The following is a 19,045-nucleotide window of genomic DNA, read 5'->3' as shown; positions in this document are numbered from 1 at the left end:
AAATTATGGCTGTCTTACACCAGGGGAGTCGCTGGGGAGTGCAAGCAATGTGTGATTTAGTCTTAAGGAAATATGGATGCAAAGGGATCTATACAATAGCCAAACAGATAAGTGAGGGATGTATAACATGCAAGAAAATCAACAAGAAGGTACTGAGGAAACAAGTCCCAGGAGGGAGAGAACCTGGGCTCCGACCATTTCAGAGCATTAAGGTAGATTATACCGAATTACCCCGAGTGGGAAGACTGAGGTATATGCTGGTAATGGTTGATAACCGATCTGGATGGGTGGAGGCGTATCCTTTAGCCACCGCCACTTCAAGTGGGGTGTCCAAGATAATACTTGAACACATAATTCCCAGATACGGGATAATGGAATGTATAGATTCGGATCAGGGAACTCATTTTACTTCCAGGGTACTCCAGGGAGTGATGAAGTGGTTAGGAATCTCCTGGGAGTTCCACACCCCTTGGCACCCACCTTCATCAGGAAAGGTTAAGAGAATGAACCAAACACTCAAGAATCAGTTATCTAAATTAATAGGAGAAGCCAGACTCCCTTGGACTAAGTGTTTACCTATAGCCCTTTTGCAGGTGCAAACAGCCTCAAGGAAAGATTTGGGACTGTCCCCTTATGAGATATTGCTTGGCCTGCCCTATCTGGGAACGGAAGGGGAACTGCCAACTCTGGAGACTAAAGATCGGTTCTTAAAGAAGTATATACTGGGCTTGTCCTCCTCTTTGTCTTTTCTTAGCAGGCAAGGATTACTGGCACAGACTCCGCCCCTTGAATTCGCCGTTCATCCCATCCGGCCGGGAGATTGGGTCCTAATTAAGTCATGGACAGAAACTAAATTGCAACCAGATTGGGAGGGACAGTACCAGGCTCTTTTGACTACTGAAACGGTGATAAGCATGGTGGAGAAAGGCTGGACTCACTACACCAGGATTGAAGGACCAGTGGAATCCCCGGTTAAGAAAGAAGTCTGGACAGCCAAATCGACGGAAGAACCACTAAAACTCAGACTCAAAAGACTTTAAGTAACTGATTTTTATGCGGACGCGGGATAGTTTCTTTTTGATATCTATATATTGTATATTAAATCTTTTGGTCCTTCAATACTATTGTAGGATTCTGGGGATGCTTAGGGTTACCATATTAGCCTTCTTAGTATTGGGATGTTGTCAAATGATGCTGTCATCTCCATATTTGTTATTAATGGTCTCTGAGTCTGAATATCTGCAAGTAATTGAGGACGATGCTTGCAGCCTAGTCAATGAGGGGATGGGTGACCTTAAGGAATTAGCCACAATAAATTAAGTCTCGGGGATGATGCTAGCAAACTGGAAGGCAACATATGAGACAAATGCAGAAGACAACATTTAGTAGCCAAGAAGAAAAAGGGGGGATTGTAAGGTATAGGGTTAAAATTGTGCAGAATAAGGGACCAGGTGTTGTTTCTGAAAAAGCTTACATTATAAAATTAGGTGCGCATGCAAATACTAAACAGTGAGAAGTGAAGACAGATAGAATTATCTATGACTAATAAGGCAGAGCCATCGTGGAGCGGGATGTATCAGGCATAGGAAAACAGAAAGAAGCAAAAGCAGGTAGAATTATCTCTGACTAATAGGGCAGAGCAATCGTGGAGCAGGATGTACCAGGCATAGGAGAATAGCAGAAGTGAAAACAGATCGAATTATCTATGACTAATAGGGCAGAGCGATCGTGTGGCGGGATGTACCAGTAACAGGAGAAGAGTGTGCCAGTCTCAGGAGGGATGTGGCCAACGGATGGAATTTAGTTTGGCAGGATGATCGCACGAAGACAGCAAACTATGCCAGGATAGTCACATATAAGGAATGAGATAAATAAGAGTAAGGGGCGACAGGCTTAGAGTAATGGGAGAAGTAAACAAAGGCGGAGAGAAGCTAGACAAAGGTGGAGCTTAGACAAAGGTGGAGCGAAGCTAGAGCTTGTGATAGGCTACGCGCTACAGTAAAAGTAACCAATGGGGTGAAAGGGGAGGACCGAGAGATGCAGGGAACAGCATAAATCAGAATGTAACCCTCAGATCGGGGTGCTTACTCGTTAGGCACCGTTCTTGCAAGTACGTATCAATAAAATTCACTGCTTCAGAATTTGACTCGGACTGAAATTTATTAATATGTGAGTTTTGTTTCTCACACTGATACACCCAGGAACACAGTTCAACATAATCCCTCACACAACAAGCGTGCAATGTTGCTGTTTTGAAATGCAGAAACCAGCACATACCAATATTTGCGATCCAGAAGGCTCTTCATCTGAAAATCAATGAGCAATGGTTTGTGATTTAGTAGGTCAGTCCACTAACAAAGACCAGGTGAAAATATAGCCAAGGAGCAGAACTCCCTACTCAATTACCTTATACATGTGGAATTTGTAAATAGCTCTATCCAGTACAGGAAGTTGTTTAACTTGCAAGGTCTGTATTTCAGAGGAGGTATTTGGCCGAAGCGAAAAGCTTGGAAGTGCGAGGAAATCATGATTGAAAGTGTGCAGTGCTCTGGTTGGTGGATGGAGTTGTGCCATCGGAAAAATGAAGGTTTGATTTATTTGGGAAGACCATGGAAACCTGAATATATCAGCCTCGACAATAAGCAGCATGAGACACAAAGAGAAATAACTTTGATATATTTTAAATTAAACGTCTAAAGTCACGATGACAAGATCAAATTAGACAATGGGAAATTAACGATTAGTTTGTGAGGAAACATTGTTTCATAAAAAATGGCCGAACTATGGAAACTGAAACAGTCGGAGTGCTGGAAACTTTCTGTATTAGTTAATGATAAACTGAATGCCCACCCCCCACCGACATATCTGTACTTATCCTGTGACCCTGTACCTTTCCTGAGAGAAAGAGGCATGTTGGTTTATTATTAATTAAAAACATGCTTCTAAATATATTTACGTTTGATTTGGAAACCCAGGGGATGATAAGACTTGTGCTTTTCTTGATCCATAACATTGACCTGAACATAGGTGCATAGGGCATAATTTCAAAATTTGTAGATCATACAAAACTTGTGACTTTTATGAACTGTGAGGAAGATAGTGTTAAATATCAAGAGATCATAAGGAAGCCGTTGGAATGGTAGACACGTGACAAACCAAATTTAATGCAGAGGACTGCATAGGGATAAAAATGAGGCAAGGCAATGGAAAATAAAGGGTATATAGTCAGTTGAGTGCTGGAGAAAGGGGAGCTGGGTTTACGTGCAAATGTAATTGAAGGCAGGTTTGCAAAAGCGGTTACCAGCACATGGGTTCCTAGGTTTAATAAATTGAGGCATTAAATATAAAAGCAAGGACGTTCTGGTGAATCTTTATGAAACATTGCTTCAAAGTCAACTGTAACCAGTTTTGGGCACCACATTTTAACAAGGAGAACGCTTTGGAGACGCTGTAGAAACTAGGCATGAGGCCGGTTCAGGAGATGAGACTTCCGTCACATTAATTGAGTGGTAGTGTCATCTGTAATAAAGGCTGCGAGGAGATTTGATTCTGGTTTTGAAATGAAAAGTGGTCTGGGCAGAATAACTAGGGAGTGATTGTTTTCATTGGTGAAAGGTTATTAACCTGAGGAGACTGATTTAATATGATTGGTAAAAGAGATGACAGTATGAGGGAAAAGCCATTTCACGCATCACGGGAGCGTGTGGTAATGGGGGATTCAATATTTGTTTTCAAAATGAAATTGAATAATGGCCCAACAGGAAGAAAAAGTGCAGGACGATATGGCCAAAGGATGGAGACTGGGACTGGATGTGTCAATCTTACAATGAGCTACTCCGCATATGACAGGCCGAACTGCCAGGTTCTACATTGCAACCATTCAGTTATTTTCTCGGAAAGGAAGCTACCTCCCCCACCCGATCTACGCTCCAATCCTTAACATGTCAGTCGATCAAACGTCCAGAAGTAGAATTTCACGTTAGTAAAAAATTTTACAAATTACACTTAGAGCAACTAATTAAGGTGTAAATCGCTGAATGAGGTTGAGATCATCCTATTGCTCGCATAGAATGCAGAATCAACTTTAATTCGAATAATCTGCCATTTCTAATTTTATGTTTGCGAGCGCCACAAACACTAGAAACGTTAGACTGTAAACACCCGCGAATGTAGTCAATGGTCTGACATTATTCAGCAATGGGGACATAAGAATTGTTAAGCGGTCAGCTTTGCCTTCATCGCGATCAGTTGCTGATTAATAACGAGCACTGGCATCATGTGCAGCGTTTTCCAAACCCAACCACGTTTCTCAACCCGGGGCTCGGTTTGAAATGCAGTCGGTGTGGGTTTCTAACGGCTGCGCAGTGTTGCATTTGTGTCGCGTCGCTGTCATTGGATGGAGTGTACAAAGGGTTTTTTTTGTGGCTCGAGTGTTTCTCTCTCTCTCTTCCGTTAAAGCGCCATCTGGAAAAAAAAGGACGGAAACAACACCGGGGAGCAACTGTGTAGCCTGCCCGTCAAAACAAATTCACAATGTCGGACCCAAACGGTAAGGTTATTTACATCCCCGCCCGGTATCTGCGCATTGCCAAGTATTTGTTATTGTTCAGTGCGCAACGGTGGCGATATATTTGCATGTGCGTATATATCGAATCAAACAAGAGTAGAGCCCGGAAACGGTTAAAGGGCGTTTTCTGATCAACGCAAACGCTGGGCTTGGCGCTCACTGCGTGGGAGTCCCGCCTATGCGCGCCTCTGATTGGAGCTGCGGGCGCTGCCGCGTTCCATTTCCGAACGTTTTGGTGCCGTTGGAACGTCCCAGACTGGTCGCGTTCCAGGTCGATCATTGTGACGTCGCGGGGCTGGTGTGTTTCACTCGAATGAAAACAATCGGAAATGTCACAAGCTCGCGGGCCGGGGAGGGGGAGAGCGTTCGCCATTCGTTGTAAACCAGACAACCGTTTGCAATCTGTGTGCTTTAATCTCAGATGTTAGTGCTATACCGGGAGCTTCCCTCGCTGCTTTGAGCCCCTGGTCTCCCCCACTTATGCCGAGACAACATTACGCTTTACGTGCATTTTGACAATGTGGTTAGACAAATGCGTTGTTTTAGATAAGTTGTGAACGACGCACTGCTGACGCCAGTTGTTTTTGTTCCCACCGTTTCAACCCCCTTACGCCATAGTGCGCAATGTACCGTGGTGGCGTTTGTATCAACGGAAAATCGATGCTCAATCCAGGATTTTTGTTAGTTTAGCAGGTGCTAATATAAGAACCCCCTTAATTTAAGCAACAGGAAACGCAAACGAAAGATTTTTCTACAATTTCTTGAGAAGCGACTTTTTTTTTGTGTTTCAATATCAAATTATTCGGTGTTTTGTTTTCATTCTGAGCACCCACAATAAAACCTCTTTAGTTCAGTTTCGTTCGTGATGGGATATTCATGGCGTTCCTTATTTGGAATTGGGTGGAGAATTGAAAGTTATTAACTGTCGAACTGGAAAAATCGTTGACCGCCTTTAATGCAGTGTAGGTGACCTTTTAAAGCTGGAGGTTGACAACAAACGCTTTGGAATGACCAGAAGTTCCATATAAATACACGACGTCATCATGGAGACGTACAACACTGAAACAGACCCTTCTGTCCAACTCATTCATGCCGGCCAGATATCCTAATCTAATCGAGTCCCATTTGCCAGCATTTGGTCCATATCCCCCTCAACCCTTCCTATTCATATCCCCATCCAGATGCCTTTTAAATGCTGTAATTGTACCAGCCTCCACCACTTCCTCTGGCAGCTCATTCCATTCAAGCACCAGTGTGTGTGGAAAAAGCTGCCTCTTAGGTCCCTTTTGTATCTTTCCCCTCTCACCCTAAACCTATGCCATCTAGTTCTGAACTCCCCCACCCCAGAGAAAAGACCTTGTCATCTCTTTTTTTCCTCCAATCACTGACCCCATTCTTTTATATTTACAGCACTCCATATTCCCCAACTCTCAGTTCCTGTGACTTCCTCTGAATCTTTACTCCCTCATACCCTTTTTAATTTACATTAAGTTAACTTTTCCTTACCCTTTTGGCTTAACGTCTCTGATGAAACATGTAGTGATATTACTGTTTTAAAGACACCTGGTAAATGCTGTAAGCTTCTTCAATTCAGGCCAGGTAGAAAAACACTTAAGTACTACTGGCTTTGACTCTGTTGAATGGAACCTAATAATCCAATACCATAGTAATTGATGTTTCTGTGACAAGCTGGGGTTTTGCATCTCTCTTTTCATATCTCAGTAAAGACAATAGGGTAAGATAATCCTTTGGTGACATTGAGGTGTGGCCAGTTATATTAAATCCCTGAAGATTCCAGAATTTGCAGATGGTACCAAAGAGACACTTCAATGATTGAATGTATGTCCCTGTGAAGGGACTTCAGTTTGTCACGTAACACATCTGAAAGCACACGGCCAACTACCATCTCTAGCCCAGCAGCAGCATGATGTGTAATAACATTTCTGAACTGATTGTTTAGAAAACATTTGCCAGAAGCAAAATGCATACATAATTATTTAACTGCAAGTTGTAATTTGAGCTGTTAAATATTCTTGATGTTTTAAAGTAATTCTTTTGCTTTGTCTATGTTACTCGCCAATGACATGAGAAGTCTGACATGGTGATCAGATTTTTTTTAAAAATGAAGGACAATAATAGAAGTTGGTAAATCACAGGAGAAGGTCTCCAGCCAAGAATTGTAGCTACGAAAGTTAAATCGATGCCCAGACTTTGGAAAAGTGCTTGATTTGCATTAAAAAAAAATAAATTTGGACCTGCACCTAAAACCAGCACAAAGCAGATTGCTTTTTTAAGAATAAACAAAATGCAGTCACTACATTTCAAAATCCCCAAAAATATTAATCTTGCGCAAGATGGCTATAAGTTCCCTAGACATGGATAGCATTTGCAGAAGACAGGTAAAAAGATATCGGACATTCCCTAGAATGAATTGGAAGGCCACAGAAATCCCATCTGAATTTAGGCTATTCATTAAAAAAAAAATGAAGCTTTGCTTTTTTGAATTAGATGTTGTAAAGACTAGATAAAACAGTAAAGATAGCCCATGAAAATGGGGGCTTGAATCAATCCTTTAATTATATTAGGACTAGCCTGGAAAGATCATGCTAATCAATACTAGAAAATTAGTTTGCCTTTACACAAAGCTAAAATTCACCATCTCTAGAGCTGAAATTTTCTAGCTGCAGGAATTACGTGAGCAGTCAGTATCCTGACAAGGCTGACAACTGTGATTTGTCAGAAATAGAGCTGTGTGATTAGATTGCAGAGCTGCTGGCAGTTTCAGTGCCTATTGACACTTTGTTGTCCCATATGCCCCCTCAGTCAAAGCAAAACGCTCAGAGACACAGAGTAATTTTACCTCCTTCATCTTTATTCCAGGTCCTGGAGGGAGAGAACAATTGCCCATGTCCACAGGGATATGAGTTCTAAGTCTTCTGTCTCAAACAACAGTTTCTGAATGAATTATATAGTCATTTTACAGGGCGGAGCATCCAGATAAAGCAACATACATATTGATTGGGTGATCGTTACAATCAGCGAGTGTCACTGGTAAAGATTAAGCCATCTGCTGTGACACAATGAAAGTACTTGACCTTAACCGGCTTCACATGATGAATACTTTTCACCTTGTTAAACTGACCTTACATGCTGAGTGCTTCCAATATGGTTAAATGGCTCTACATAATGACTTCTTTTCCACCTTGTTAACCCATTACCTTTGCCTCCAGCACCCTATTGTTAACTGCAAGTTCTTATCTGATCTGACTCATGCTCAGCTGATCCTCTTGTTTCACAAAATTCAGAACTTAACTCTTTCCTGACCTGATCATACTCGATACACATTCTCAACTGAACCAAAAGGTTACTTGGAGGAAGGGAGTAATCACAATGTTGGCATAATATATTACTGGTAGAAAGCATTAAGCTGTTGTAGACGGACAGCAACATTTGCAAACATTGCCTCCAGTTACCAAGTGATGCAGTAGACAGGATGCAGAAAGCAAGCGAGCTGTGTGGGAAGTGCAGCATGTTGCTCCAGCTGTGAAACTGTCTATCTTTTTGTAAGTCATGTGGGACAATATAGACATAGAAACTAGGAGCAGGAGCAGGTTGTTTGGATATCTCTTTGACACTAAAAGGCATCTGGATGAGTACATGAGTAGAAAGGATTTAGAAGGATATGAGTCAGTTGCTAGCATGGTGGCTCAGTGGTTAGCACTGCTGCCTCAGTGCAAGGGACCCGGTTTCAATTCCCACCTCAGGCAACTGACTGTGGAGTTTGCACATTCTCTCCTGTGTCTGCGTGGGTTTCCTCCGTGTGCTCCAGTTTCCTCCCACAGTCCAAAGATATGCAGGTTAGGTGAATTGGCCATGCTAAATTGCCCGTAGTGTTAGGTGCATTAGTCAGGGGTAAATGGAGAATGGGTCTGGGTGGGTTGCCCTTCGGAGGGTTGGTATGGATTTGTTGGGTCAAAGGGCCTGTTTCCATACTGTAGGGAATCTAAGCTAATCTAATTTAGGCCATCAGGTTGGCATGGACGAGATGCACTGAAGGCTCTGTTTCCATGTTGTACATCTCCATGACTTTATGACTCATTGATCCTTCTCCACCATTGAATAAGATCATGGCTGATCCTCTATATCACTATATTCCTACTTTCTGTCCATACTCCTTGATACCTTTAATAACTGAATATTTATCGATCTGTTTCTTGAGCGTACCTAGTAACCTGGTCTCCACAGCCTTCTGTGGTTGTGAATTCCACAGGTTGACCAATTTCTGACTGAACATCTGTTTCTTCATAATGGCACAATCAGTGTATATTTGGCCTAAGATATATTTTAAAGCTTTCTCAAAAGCGTTGCCCACACAAAATGATGACGTGAACAGAAATGAATGCTTGGAGAATGATTTAGCAAGATATCAAACATAAATATTGATGGTTTCACTGAGCAACAGAAGTTCAAAGAATCAGTACTTCCAGAATTTGGAAGGTCTTGCTTCCAGAGACAATCTTTTGGTCAATCTTGTTCTATTTTGTCTATCTGGTCTATCCTTTGTCTGTTTTGTTGGTATCTGATATAACATCATGTGGGCAGAATTACAGAAAACATTCCAGGATTAGATTAGATTCCCTACAGTGTGGAAACAGGCCCTTCAGCCCAACAAGTCCACACTGACCCTCTGAAGAGCAACCCACCCAGAGTCATTCCCCTACATTTACCCCTGCACCTAACACTACGGGCAATTTAGCATGGCCAATTCACCTAACCTGCACATCTTTGGACTGTGGGAGGAAATCGGAGCACCTGGAGGAAACCCACGCAGACAGTGGAAGAATGTGCAAACTCCACACAGACAGTTGCTCAATGGTGGGAATTGAACCCGGGTCACTGGTGTGTCTGTATTACCAGTGATATTGCAGTGATGAGCAAAACCACAGATGTGCATGACAGAAATTGACATTTGGTCATTTCAGCAGCTCATTGTGAATAAGTTATCTTCAGTAGCAATAAGTGTCAGGTAGATACTTAGGTCAGATGACCTTCTTGACTGTATCGATTCAGGTTATGGCCTTTGTTGTGAGCTGGGTACATTTGATGTACAATACATGCCTAAAATAGAGAAGACTTTCAGATGTGCCTCAGATTTCTAATTCACTCTATTAGCACTGTATAAACCAAACTTTTCTGACAAATCATTAAGAGAACTTCTAAGTAAAAAATATATCCAACGTTTAAGGCAGTAGCATCAATAGATTTCCAATCACTCAAAAAGGTGTCTGTAGAAACTTACATCCTACAGAGCTCCAACCCAGGGAGGAGGAGAGTTCTGGAAGTCAATCTATCTCAAAGGGCGAGGTGTTGCGTCATATAGTATTATAAAACAGTTGCCTTTCAACAAAAAGTCTATCACAAGTAGAATCCAGTAATTCCAATGGAGTGTGTGAAACACTTGCTCTGATGTTCAATATCACAAGGTACCAGATGTGTCTCTAAACCAATCACAGATCATTGGCAATTCAGTGGCATAATCCACGGACGCGTGAACTAGACTGCAACGTCTAGTAAAGGAATATGATTTGACTTTAATGTCTGCTACAAATCTAGTCACAAAATGGTTGACACACACACACACACACATACTTAGGAAATTCAAATAAGAATGCAGAAATTTCCCTAGAATTATAAACACACAGTATGAACACTGAGGTGGAAAATGTGCTTGTGATCTATGTGATGAATTTTGGTTAGTACTAATGCAACCAACTTCAGAAAGAAATAGTTAATGATTTACGACTAAAGGCACTGTAGAAAGTTGAATAGAAGGATGGCCTGACATGTCAAAGTAGGTAGAAGCCACTCTTAAATGCGTTTGGCCTTACAGGGATGAATAGGTACCTTGAGATGCAGTTTTTAAAGGGAAACATGTTCTTGTACCCAAAAATGTATGGAAGGGTATGTTGTCACAAGTACATCACAGCCAAATGGGCATCGAGCAAACAAGCCGCCTGGCAGAGAATAGTGTCTGTTGGCCAGAAATCAACAATGAAATTGAGAATACACTAAAAGTGTGTGAGGTTTGCCAGATTCACCAGCCACAGTGACATTGGGAACCTCAATACATTAGAAAGGTCCTGTCAGATCTGTAGTCCAAAATCATGACAGTTTTAATTACATCATGACTATTCTCTCTTTGTCATGAATTCTCCAAATTTTAATCTGTCAGAGTTAGAGTAGTTCAAGCCTGTCCCAGGCAGACACAATGAATGCAGTATTCAAAATGCCCAGTGCCCCTAAAGAGATTGAATTTGACCATGGGCCACAGTATACAAGCAGACTTTTCAGGACACTCATGCCACACAAGGAATACAGCATGTAACAGTCTCACTACATTATCCAGGATTCAACAATATCCTGCACATGAAGAAATGAACAAACTCATCTACATTAACACAGAGTGAAGAGCAATTTCCAAAACAAAATTTCAGGTGTGAAATTACATGGGCAGAGAAGTTTGCATATTTTATTTTGTTGACAGTCCTTAGCTGAGAAATTATAACTGGAAATGAATTTGTATAACATAGTTAAGAAGTAAATATTAATAAAATTTTCAACAAGTAAATGTAGATTTAAGTAAACAATATATTCAAACCATGGTGTGTACCATTCAGAGAAGCCTTTTTGTAGGATTTATGGTCTTTGCAAATCTAAAGTTGCCTTCCCTGATCTAAGCATGTCAGCGGATAAGCCAAGTTCAACATCCAGCAAGCTTTAGTTCTCAGTACAGTGCAGTCTGCCTGAGCTAGCCAGCATTCTTCAGATGATCCTCTGCAGATAATCTATACAATTCCTGATATTTAAGAGCAGACTGGCTGGGATAGTAATTATGAAATTTTAACGGAAAATGCCAAAAATACTCCGGGGTCTGGCAAAATCAATGGTTGAGGAAACAGTATTGTACCTTTTGTTATACAGTGTGAATTTTCTCATGGTTATGAAGCAGTTCCTGATGCGATTTTATTCAGGATGGCTATTAAAGGAATAAAAGCTGGCAAAATTGCCTTCTGGCTGAGAGTCGATGCATTGCTCCTTGGCAATTAAAATGTGGTGGAAAACTCTGTATCAACATAGTAAATGTGAACATTGTTGCAAAAAAGACATTTTTGTTGAAGTAGTTCATCTTGCGCTCATCAGGATGTTTTGCAAGAATAAAAAATTCAAGAGGAAAATAAACATTATTTCTGCATGTACCACAAGATTTTTATTAACCAATACATATGGGACCAGGAGTGTGCCAGTTGATCAAATACTCCAGTTGGCCAAGAGGTTGACATAATCAGTGTAGACACACCCACACTAAGTAATAGAAGCATAATGCAAGGATTATATACATCACTGTTACACTTGTTTCACGGCATAAATCACTTAAATAAGAAGGTGACTTTGCCTTAAATAAAACTTACTGGCCTTCTCTTGTACCCTCAATTGACTAGTTTTAGATTGCGATAATACAGTAAACATTCAGTACATCGGATATATAATTTTTGCTGGTTTATACAAAGTTGCTTTATAATGAATGATGATTATTTAGGAAGTACAAGCCCAAGGGCAGCATGGTGGCTCAGTGGTTAGCACTGCTGCCTCACAGCGCTAGGGACCTGGGTTCGATTCCTGCCTCAGGTGACTGTGTGGGATTTGCACATTCTCCCTGTGTCTGCGTGGGTTTCCTCTGGGTGCTCCGGTTTCCTCCCACAATCTAAAGATGTGCAGGTCAGGTGAATTGGCCATGCTAAATTGCCCATTGTGTTCAGGGATGTGTAGGTTAAGTGCATTAGTCAGGTAAATATAGGTTAAGAGGGTAGGGAAAGAGTCTGGGTGGGTTACCCTTCGGAGGTTCGATGTGGACTTGTTGGAATGAAGGGCCTGTTTCCATACTGTAGGAATCTAATCTAATCCATACTGTAGGGAATCTAATCTAAATTGACAATTGATTTAGATGCCCTTTGTTATTCCAGTTCCTTTCACTTTATTGATATGTCTGTTTGTGTTCGCTTTGTTAATGCTGCATGTGAAAGATGGACAGGTCATTTGGATTCTAGCAGTATGTATGTACTAGATCAATTAGGTGTACCTTCAAGAATTCGCTGCCATTAGTTGTGTGTGAATTTCATTGCTGTATATTGCTGTAGGCTGAATGACCCAAAGTCTGGTGAATCACACCCAGCAACATGATCCTTTGGCTCTTTCTAACATGGAAAATATTGACTCTCTGCAACCAGCCTGAGTTTTCAAACTTAAACCACAGTGTCTTAACATTAGAGGTGATTCTGCAATTGAGAAAGTTTGCTGGATAATACTGAATATGTGAAGATCTATGTTGACAACCAATTTGAGATTATATGTTAGACTTGCAATGTGGTACGTGTATACTGGAAGCTAGGGCCTTGGTCTCTGTGGACGGAACATGTACGTACACTGTGCTTGTTTCAACTTAACAAAATAGTTGGCATCCATTTGCTAGTTTATTTGTAAAGGCAATGCCTGGCCAAATACAGCCAGCCTGCCAGATTTAAAATTTAAACAAGGCCTAGTTGTTAATTGCCAATCATCATTAGTGGGTGCATTCTCCATGGCAACACTTCTGCCAATTAGAGCCAATTGACACTGCCCTTTCATGCAGTAGAAACCTTTATTTTCCCGTTGAATTGTGTGTTCTTGCAAGATGCCCTGATGTATGCAGGATGAAATACCTCATCAAAATGTGTCTTTGCTGAACAGTTCTCAGGTTCTGCACGACTAAATTACTACAATAAATGTATCCTTAGCAAACTTGATTTCTTGCAGGGCATAAATGCTTTAAATAGTTCTAGAGACTGGGGAAATGTTCATAAGTACATAATATAAAGAGAATACATTAGGTTCAGGAACATCAGTGTTGCCTTTTAAGTGGATTTATTTTCTTTCAAAACCCATATTTATACAGATATGCCTTCATGTTTTATTTATTTCAATCTGTGTTAGTGCTTGTAGTCTAATCATTTGACTGTTTTTCAGTAACGTCGTCAGTGCTTCATGCAGCGCTCCATAAGAATTCTGATTGCCCTGTACCTTCCCTTTTCCTCTTCTTCCCAGGCAACACCACATGTATTGAAGAACCTTAAGTAAATGCCGTTCTATTCTTCATACAACTTCAAACACAGCGAAGACAAGCCAATGCATGCTGTAGGACATAATAACCAGCTGTCTAAGTTAGCAACATGATTTCCTTCCTGGATTTAAAATGTTCCAGTGAGTTGCACAAGACTGAAGCCCTTCCAGATTCCTGTACATTCAGTTGCGTAAGACTTGAAGTTCAGCAGCAGCCAAATGGGCACTGCTGCAAGAAGTTTTAACCAGGCGAATCTGGAAATTGATTCAAATTCAGCCTGCCTCTCAATCCCATTGCACTTCAACAGCCCACTAGAGTCCTCTCAATAATTCCATTTTAGCAACATTAGCTGGATTTTTAAACCCCTTTTATTATACTCTTTTTAGCAATCTTCCAAATAATTAATGTTTTTTATTGATTTAACAGAATCTTTTGAGATATAACTTTTTGTAATCCTGTCTTTAACTCTTTCAATAAATAGAAACTGAAATATCTACAGTTTACATTTGTAAATGAAATTACTGCACACTTAAAAATAACAATATTACACAGGAATAGTCGTTCTATCTTTTTCTTGTCTGCTCTTGTGTTACATTCGTAGTCTTTGATGAAATGGTGATTATCGTTTTAAGGGCTTTAGAACCCTGGAGTAACCTTGCATCAATGCCATAGAGCTGCTCCATTACTGAGAATATATAGCATAACGTGAGCCGAGTTCAGAAAGAAAAGAGAAATGCACAGGGAGCTGGACAGAAGTCTGACGTCTAGCCAATTGAAGCATATGGAGTAGTTCAACCAGCATGAAATGTGAAAGTTCATGGAATAGTCTTTCAACAGTGGGGCAGTAAGATTAAATCTTTGTTAATCTCTGAAAGCCAGGTAGTATGTAGCCTTAAAATGTAATCAACAGTGTTTTAATGAAGCCCAGGCCTGGAAACAGTTTTACATCATGCCTTCTCCTCGACCAGTATGTGTTGAGGCCAAACTTTTATATGCATGAGCCAATGTTTTGGTCAATGTGATTATTTTCTCTTAGGTATATAGTGAACCAGTGAGCGTAATTTCCTCCCTGATTCCTAGTGACTCCAGTTTTATCCCTTGATGCCATACTTTAATCAAATGCTTGCTTGACGCTGAGGGAAGTCATTCACCTCATTTCTGGAGTTCAGGTCATTTGATTGGACCAAAGTTATGGTGAAATAAAGAGCAAAGTGATCCTGGCAGAACACAAGTTAAGCATCAATGAGCAGGTTGTTTCTGAGTAAGTAGCACTTGATGGCATTGTCAACAGCACTTTCCATCACTTTGATGGTTGGTAGTAGAGTAAAAGGGCAGTGATTAGCCAGGTTGGATATAGCTGCCTTTTGTGCACACAACCTACCTACATCATTTTCCACATTGTTAGCCCAATGCCAGTCTTAGAGCTCTACTGGAATAGCTTGGCTGATTCTGGAGCACATGTCCTCAGTACTATGGTGGGCATGTTGTCACAGTACTTAGTCTCTACAGTATCCAGTGCCTTCAGCTGTTTCTTAGTATCACATCGTATTTGCCAACACTGATCATCTACAATTCTTCTGTGGAAATGCCACACTACGCATCCTCATCAGAACCTCCGTCCTCAACACCAGCTGTGAAAGGATTATGCAATGGTCACTCCTCTGATATTGGCATGGACTGATGCATCTACGACAGGTAGATTGATGAGGACAAGATGAAATAGCTTTTGCCCTTTTAGGTGGTCCCTTCACCACCTGCCTTGACCAGAGGGCATCAGATGGTTAGTTGGATAGAAATAGCATGCAAGGGATGACCAATGATGTGCATTTGAAGACATGATGGGCCAAATAGCTTCCTTTTGCAACATAACAACTTTGATTCTGTGAAACTGAGACTAACAGTAGATCTTCAGAACTTAAACAGCTTGGTCAGTACTGGAACTTGTGACTTTACACTTCTAGAAAGTAAAGTGTTTGCACTGGCTTTTCAAATGAGCATCGTTACCTAGGGTCAGCCTCCTGCTTATTCTCAATATCCTTGCACGTTAGGTGACTATTTGGGTAGAAATAATGCTTTCTTGAATGTCTTAATTTATCCTGGCTCCATCATGCTTCCAGACAATGCATTCCACCATGCAGTAGTGCTACCAAGTCACTTGGTAATCAACCCGCACATTGAAGTTTTCCCGCTAGAGTGCATTCTGCGCCTTGCCACCCTCAGTGCTTCCTCCCCTTCAACACAGCAGAGAAATCAGCCAGGGTGGGGGAAAGGTGCCAATGGTAATCAGCAGGAGGTTTCCTTGCCTATATTTGAAATGAGATTTCATGGAGTCTGGAGTCAACGTTGAAGGCAATTCCCTTGTGACTATATGCAACTGGGCTGTCATCTTTGCTGTGGGACAGAGCACTGCCAGGAATGAAGAAAATGGTATCTGGGACACTAAGGTCAAAGCAAAGAAAGATAATATTCCAAGAACTGTAGAACATCTGTGGAGAATTGTGCTAATTGAAACCTACGCTATTGCTCATTTTCTGTTTGAGCCATATGTGCAAGAATTGTCAGTGAAGTTCAGACTTGAGCTAACAGGTCCCAGACTTTGCAAGGGATCTGAGAAATGTTTGCAGTTTGGTCCCAAGAAAGTGGATACATTTTGATAACTATCCAAAGACTTCTCTGGGGAAGTCATATTGGAAAGAGGAAGGTTCAGTATGTGTGATTGTGTTTTGTTGTGCTTTCCAATGGGAAGTATAATTAATCAGCTCAGACCATATTTATTTAGATGTTTGCTTCACTTGATTCTAGTGTAGTAAAGATTCGAAGCCCTCTATTTAAGGCAGTTGATGAAGGAACCACCAAAAAGGGCAAAAGCTCCTTCATCTTGTCCCCATCAATCAGCCAGTTGTAGATGCATCTGTCCATGCCAATGTTAATTTTATACCATGGAACCTGTGACTTTATCCTTGTACAAAGTAAAGTGTCTGCACTGGCTTTTCAAATGAACTGTTACCTTGAGCCAATCTCCTACTTTTTCTCTATATCCTTGCCCATTATTTCTTTCCAGATAATTGCCCAAAGCCCTCTTGAATGTTTCAATTTAACCTGCCCCCACAACATTTCCAGGCAATGCATTCCATATGCTAAATATACGTTGTGTGACGTTTATTCTCCGATCACATTTGGTCCTTTTGCAAATCACTTTAAATCTATGCCGTGTTGTTCCTATTCGTTTTATAACGAGGGACAATTTCTTCCTATAAATATATCTAGCCAGTTCACGATTTTGAAAACCTCTATCAGATTTCCTTTTAGGGTCTTTCTCTCGAAATAGGACAGTCTCAATCTCTTCAGTCTATCCTCAATACTGAAGTTCCTCTTCCCCGGAAGCATTCTTGTATAAATTGCTTTTGCACTCTCTCCAATGTGTACACTTTCTTCCAATAACATGACACTCAGAATACTCCAGTTGAGGTCTATCAGGTGTCATATACAAATTCAGTATGATTTTTTTGCTCTTGTAATCTATGCCCCTATTATTAAAGGAGACAGTGAGGACTACAGACATCAGGAAGCCCTTCTCATTCCTGATGAAGGGCTTATGCCCGAAAGATCGATTCTCCTGCTCCTCTGATGCTGCCTGATCTTCTGTGCATTTCCAGCACTACGTTCTTGACCTTATTATTAAAGCTCAGGATACTGTATGCAGTAGCCTGACACAGTACGCTTCATTAACTACTCTCTCCACTGCCCTGCCAACCGCAATGGTCTGTGCATATGTACACCCAGTTCCCTCAGCCCTTTAGACTGGTAGCCCCTATTTTATGTCTCCTTTTAGTGTCTGTCCTACCAAAATATATCACCTCACAGGTCCGCCACATGTCCACTGACTCCATGAACCTTACAGTATCCTTTGTAGTTCTCCATTGTCATCCTCACAATGTGCAATTCTTCCAAGTTCTGTGTCATTTGCAAACTTTGAAATTGTCCTCTGCACACCAATTGTGAGGGGTAGAGTCCCAAATAGCATTCCATACAAGATCATTAATATATATCAGGAAAAGCACAAGTCCTGAAATAACAGCACAGAGACTGGTATCCTGTCACCACATTACCCTTTATTTGCCTCTGCCCAGTATACTGGCTGTGGCCAGTCATCTGGAGCTGAGTAGATTCTTACCTCCTGGTTCTCTTAGTCAACCAGGGCTTTCCTGATTTGGCCGAGGTTAACAAACCCAATCATTGACCTTGTAATCAACAAAGTTAACTTGGCTCCAATCACTACAAGTCCCAATACCAACCCCTCAGGAGCTCCATTGCAAATCTTACTGCAGCTAGAAATATATGCATTGACTGTTACTCTCTATAACCTGCCACTTATGCACTTTTGTACCTATGTTGCTACAGTTTTTTTTAATTTCATGGCCTGTAATGTTCCTCACAAATCTGTTGTGTGGCATTGTAACAAATTCCTTGTATAGTACAATGTGTGGACTTTTCTCCTCACCTGGAACATGAGGCCAGACTCCCATTGAGGTGAAATGTAGTAGACTCATCTCTATATAAACGGTTTCCATGCACAATATATTTGTCTAGGGCAGGGATATGATCAAGTTGGGTTACTGACCCTGGAAACCACTCTGGTATAGATGGAACTGATTAGACCACTTCAGTTCTCTGGCATTTTGTCCCAGTTGTTTGGAATGCTGTTTGAGACTCTTCTCCTCACACTTACTGCCTTCCAGTTGTATTATGTCTCAGTTAGTATGTCAGTATATCTGAAGGCATAAAGATCTCCTACTCCGTCTTAACTTAAGTGACTTGGTGGTGAAAGCTTACTGCTGTTTGTAACTGACACGTCTAATACTAGCCCAGACCTTTGTTGTATTCATATACGACAGCGAGCTGCAAGAAATGTTCTGTTGTATTCTTCAATACCATGTCACTCACATCCCGATCTCACTTTGAGGGGTTTGCTAGAGATAAACACACATTTGATGGTGGCAATGGTAGGATTTGGATCCATATCATGCTACGTCTTACAGTCTTAGAGATATTTCCCATCTACCCATACATCATGCTTCATCTGTCACCTCACTGCCTCCTTTATGAACCTATGAGCTGCTATGTGTACACCAAAAGCAGTTTGGTTTATTCTGGAGCTACATCCTTTAACCTGCTATTGCAATCTACAACTGTGCTTTTAACTGTTCTGATAATGGACTGTAATGGATCAGTTTACATCCTGCCTGATTCTCACATGGATCTAAAATAAGAAAAGGTAGAGAGACCACCTTCAGCAGTTACATCAATAGTCTTCTCTCTATAAG

At 41.1% G+C, this 19,045-nt stretch overlaps 1 protein-coding gene across 5 annotated transcripts in view; it reads left to right on the top strand.

Moving 5' to 3' along the window:
• The first annotated feature begins 3,434 nt into the window (after positions 1–3,434).
• LOC122554989 (BEN domain-containing protein 2-like) overlaps positions 3,435–19,045 on the top strand; it is a 61,761-nt gene continuing 46,150 nt past the window's right edge. For 2 of the 5 annotated variants that reach the window (XM_043700497.1, XM_043700496.1), the window contains exon 1: positions 3,442–4,549. In XM_043700497.1, the coding sequence (XP_043556432.1) occupies positions 4,534–4,549 (16 nt within the window). In that variant the 5' untranslated portion in view covers positions 3,442–4,533. Of the gene's footprint in view, positions 4,550–19,045 lie in introns of all 5 variants that reach the window. The other 3 variants (XR_006313129.1, XM_043700494.1, XM_043700495.1) reach the window with 3 other exon arrangements.

The sequence above is a fragment of the Chiloscyllium plagiosum genome, chromosome 12 (assembly GCF_004010195.1).
Source record: "Chiloscyllium plagiosum isolate BGI_BamShark_2017 chromosome 12, ASM401019v2, whole genome shotgun sequence".
Classification (NCBI taxonomy): Eukaryota; Metazoa; Chordata; class Chondrichthyes; order Orectolobiformes; family Hemiscylliidae; genus Chiloscyllium; species Chiloscyllium plagiosum.
The sequence above is the reverse complement of the archived record's forward strand: the minus strand, read 5'-3'. Positions and strand labels throughout refer to the sequence as shown.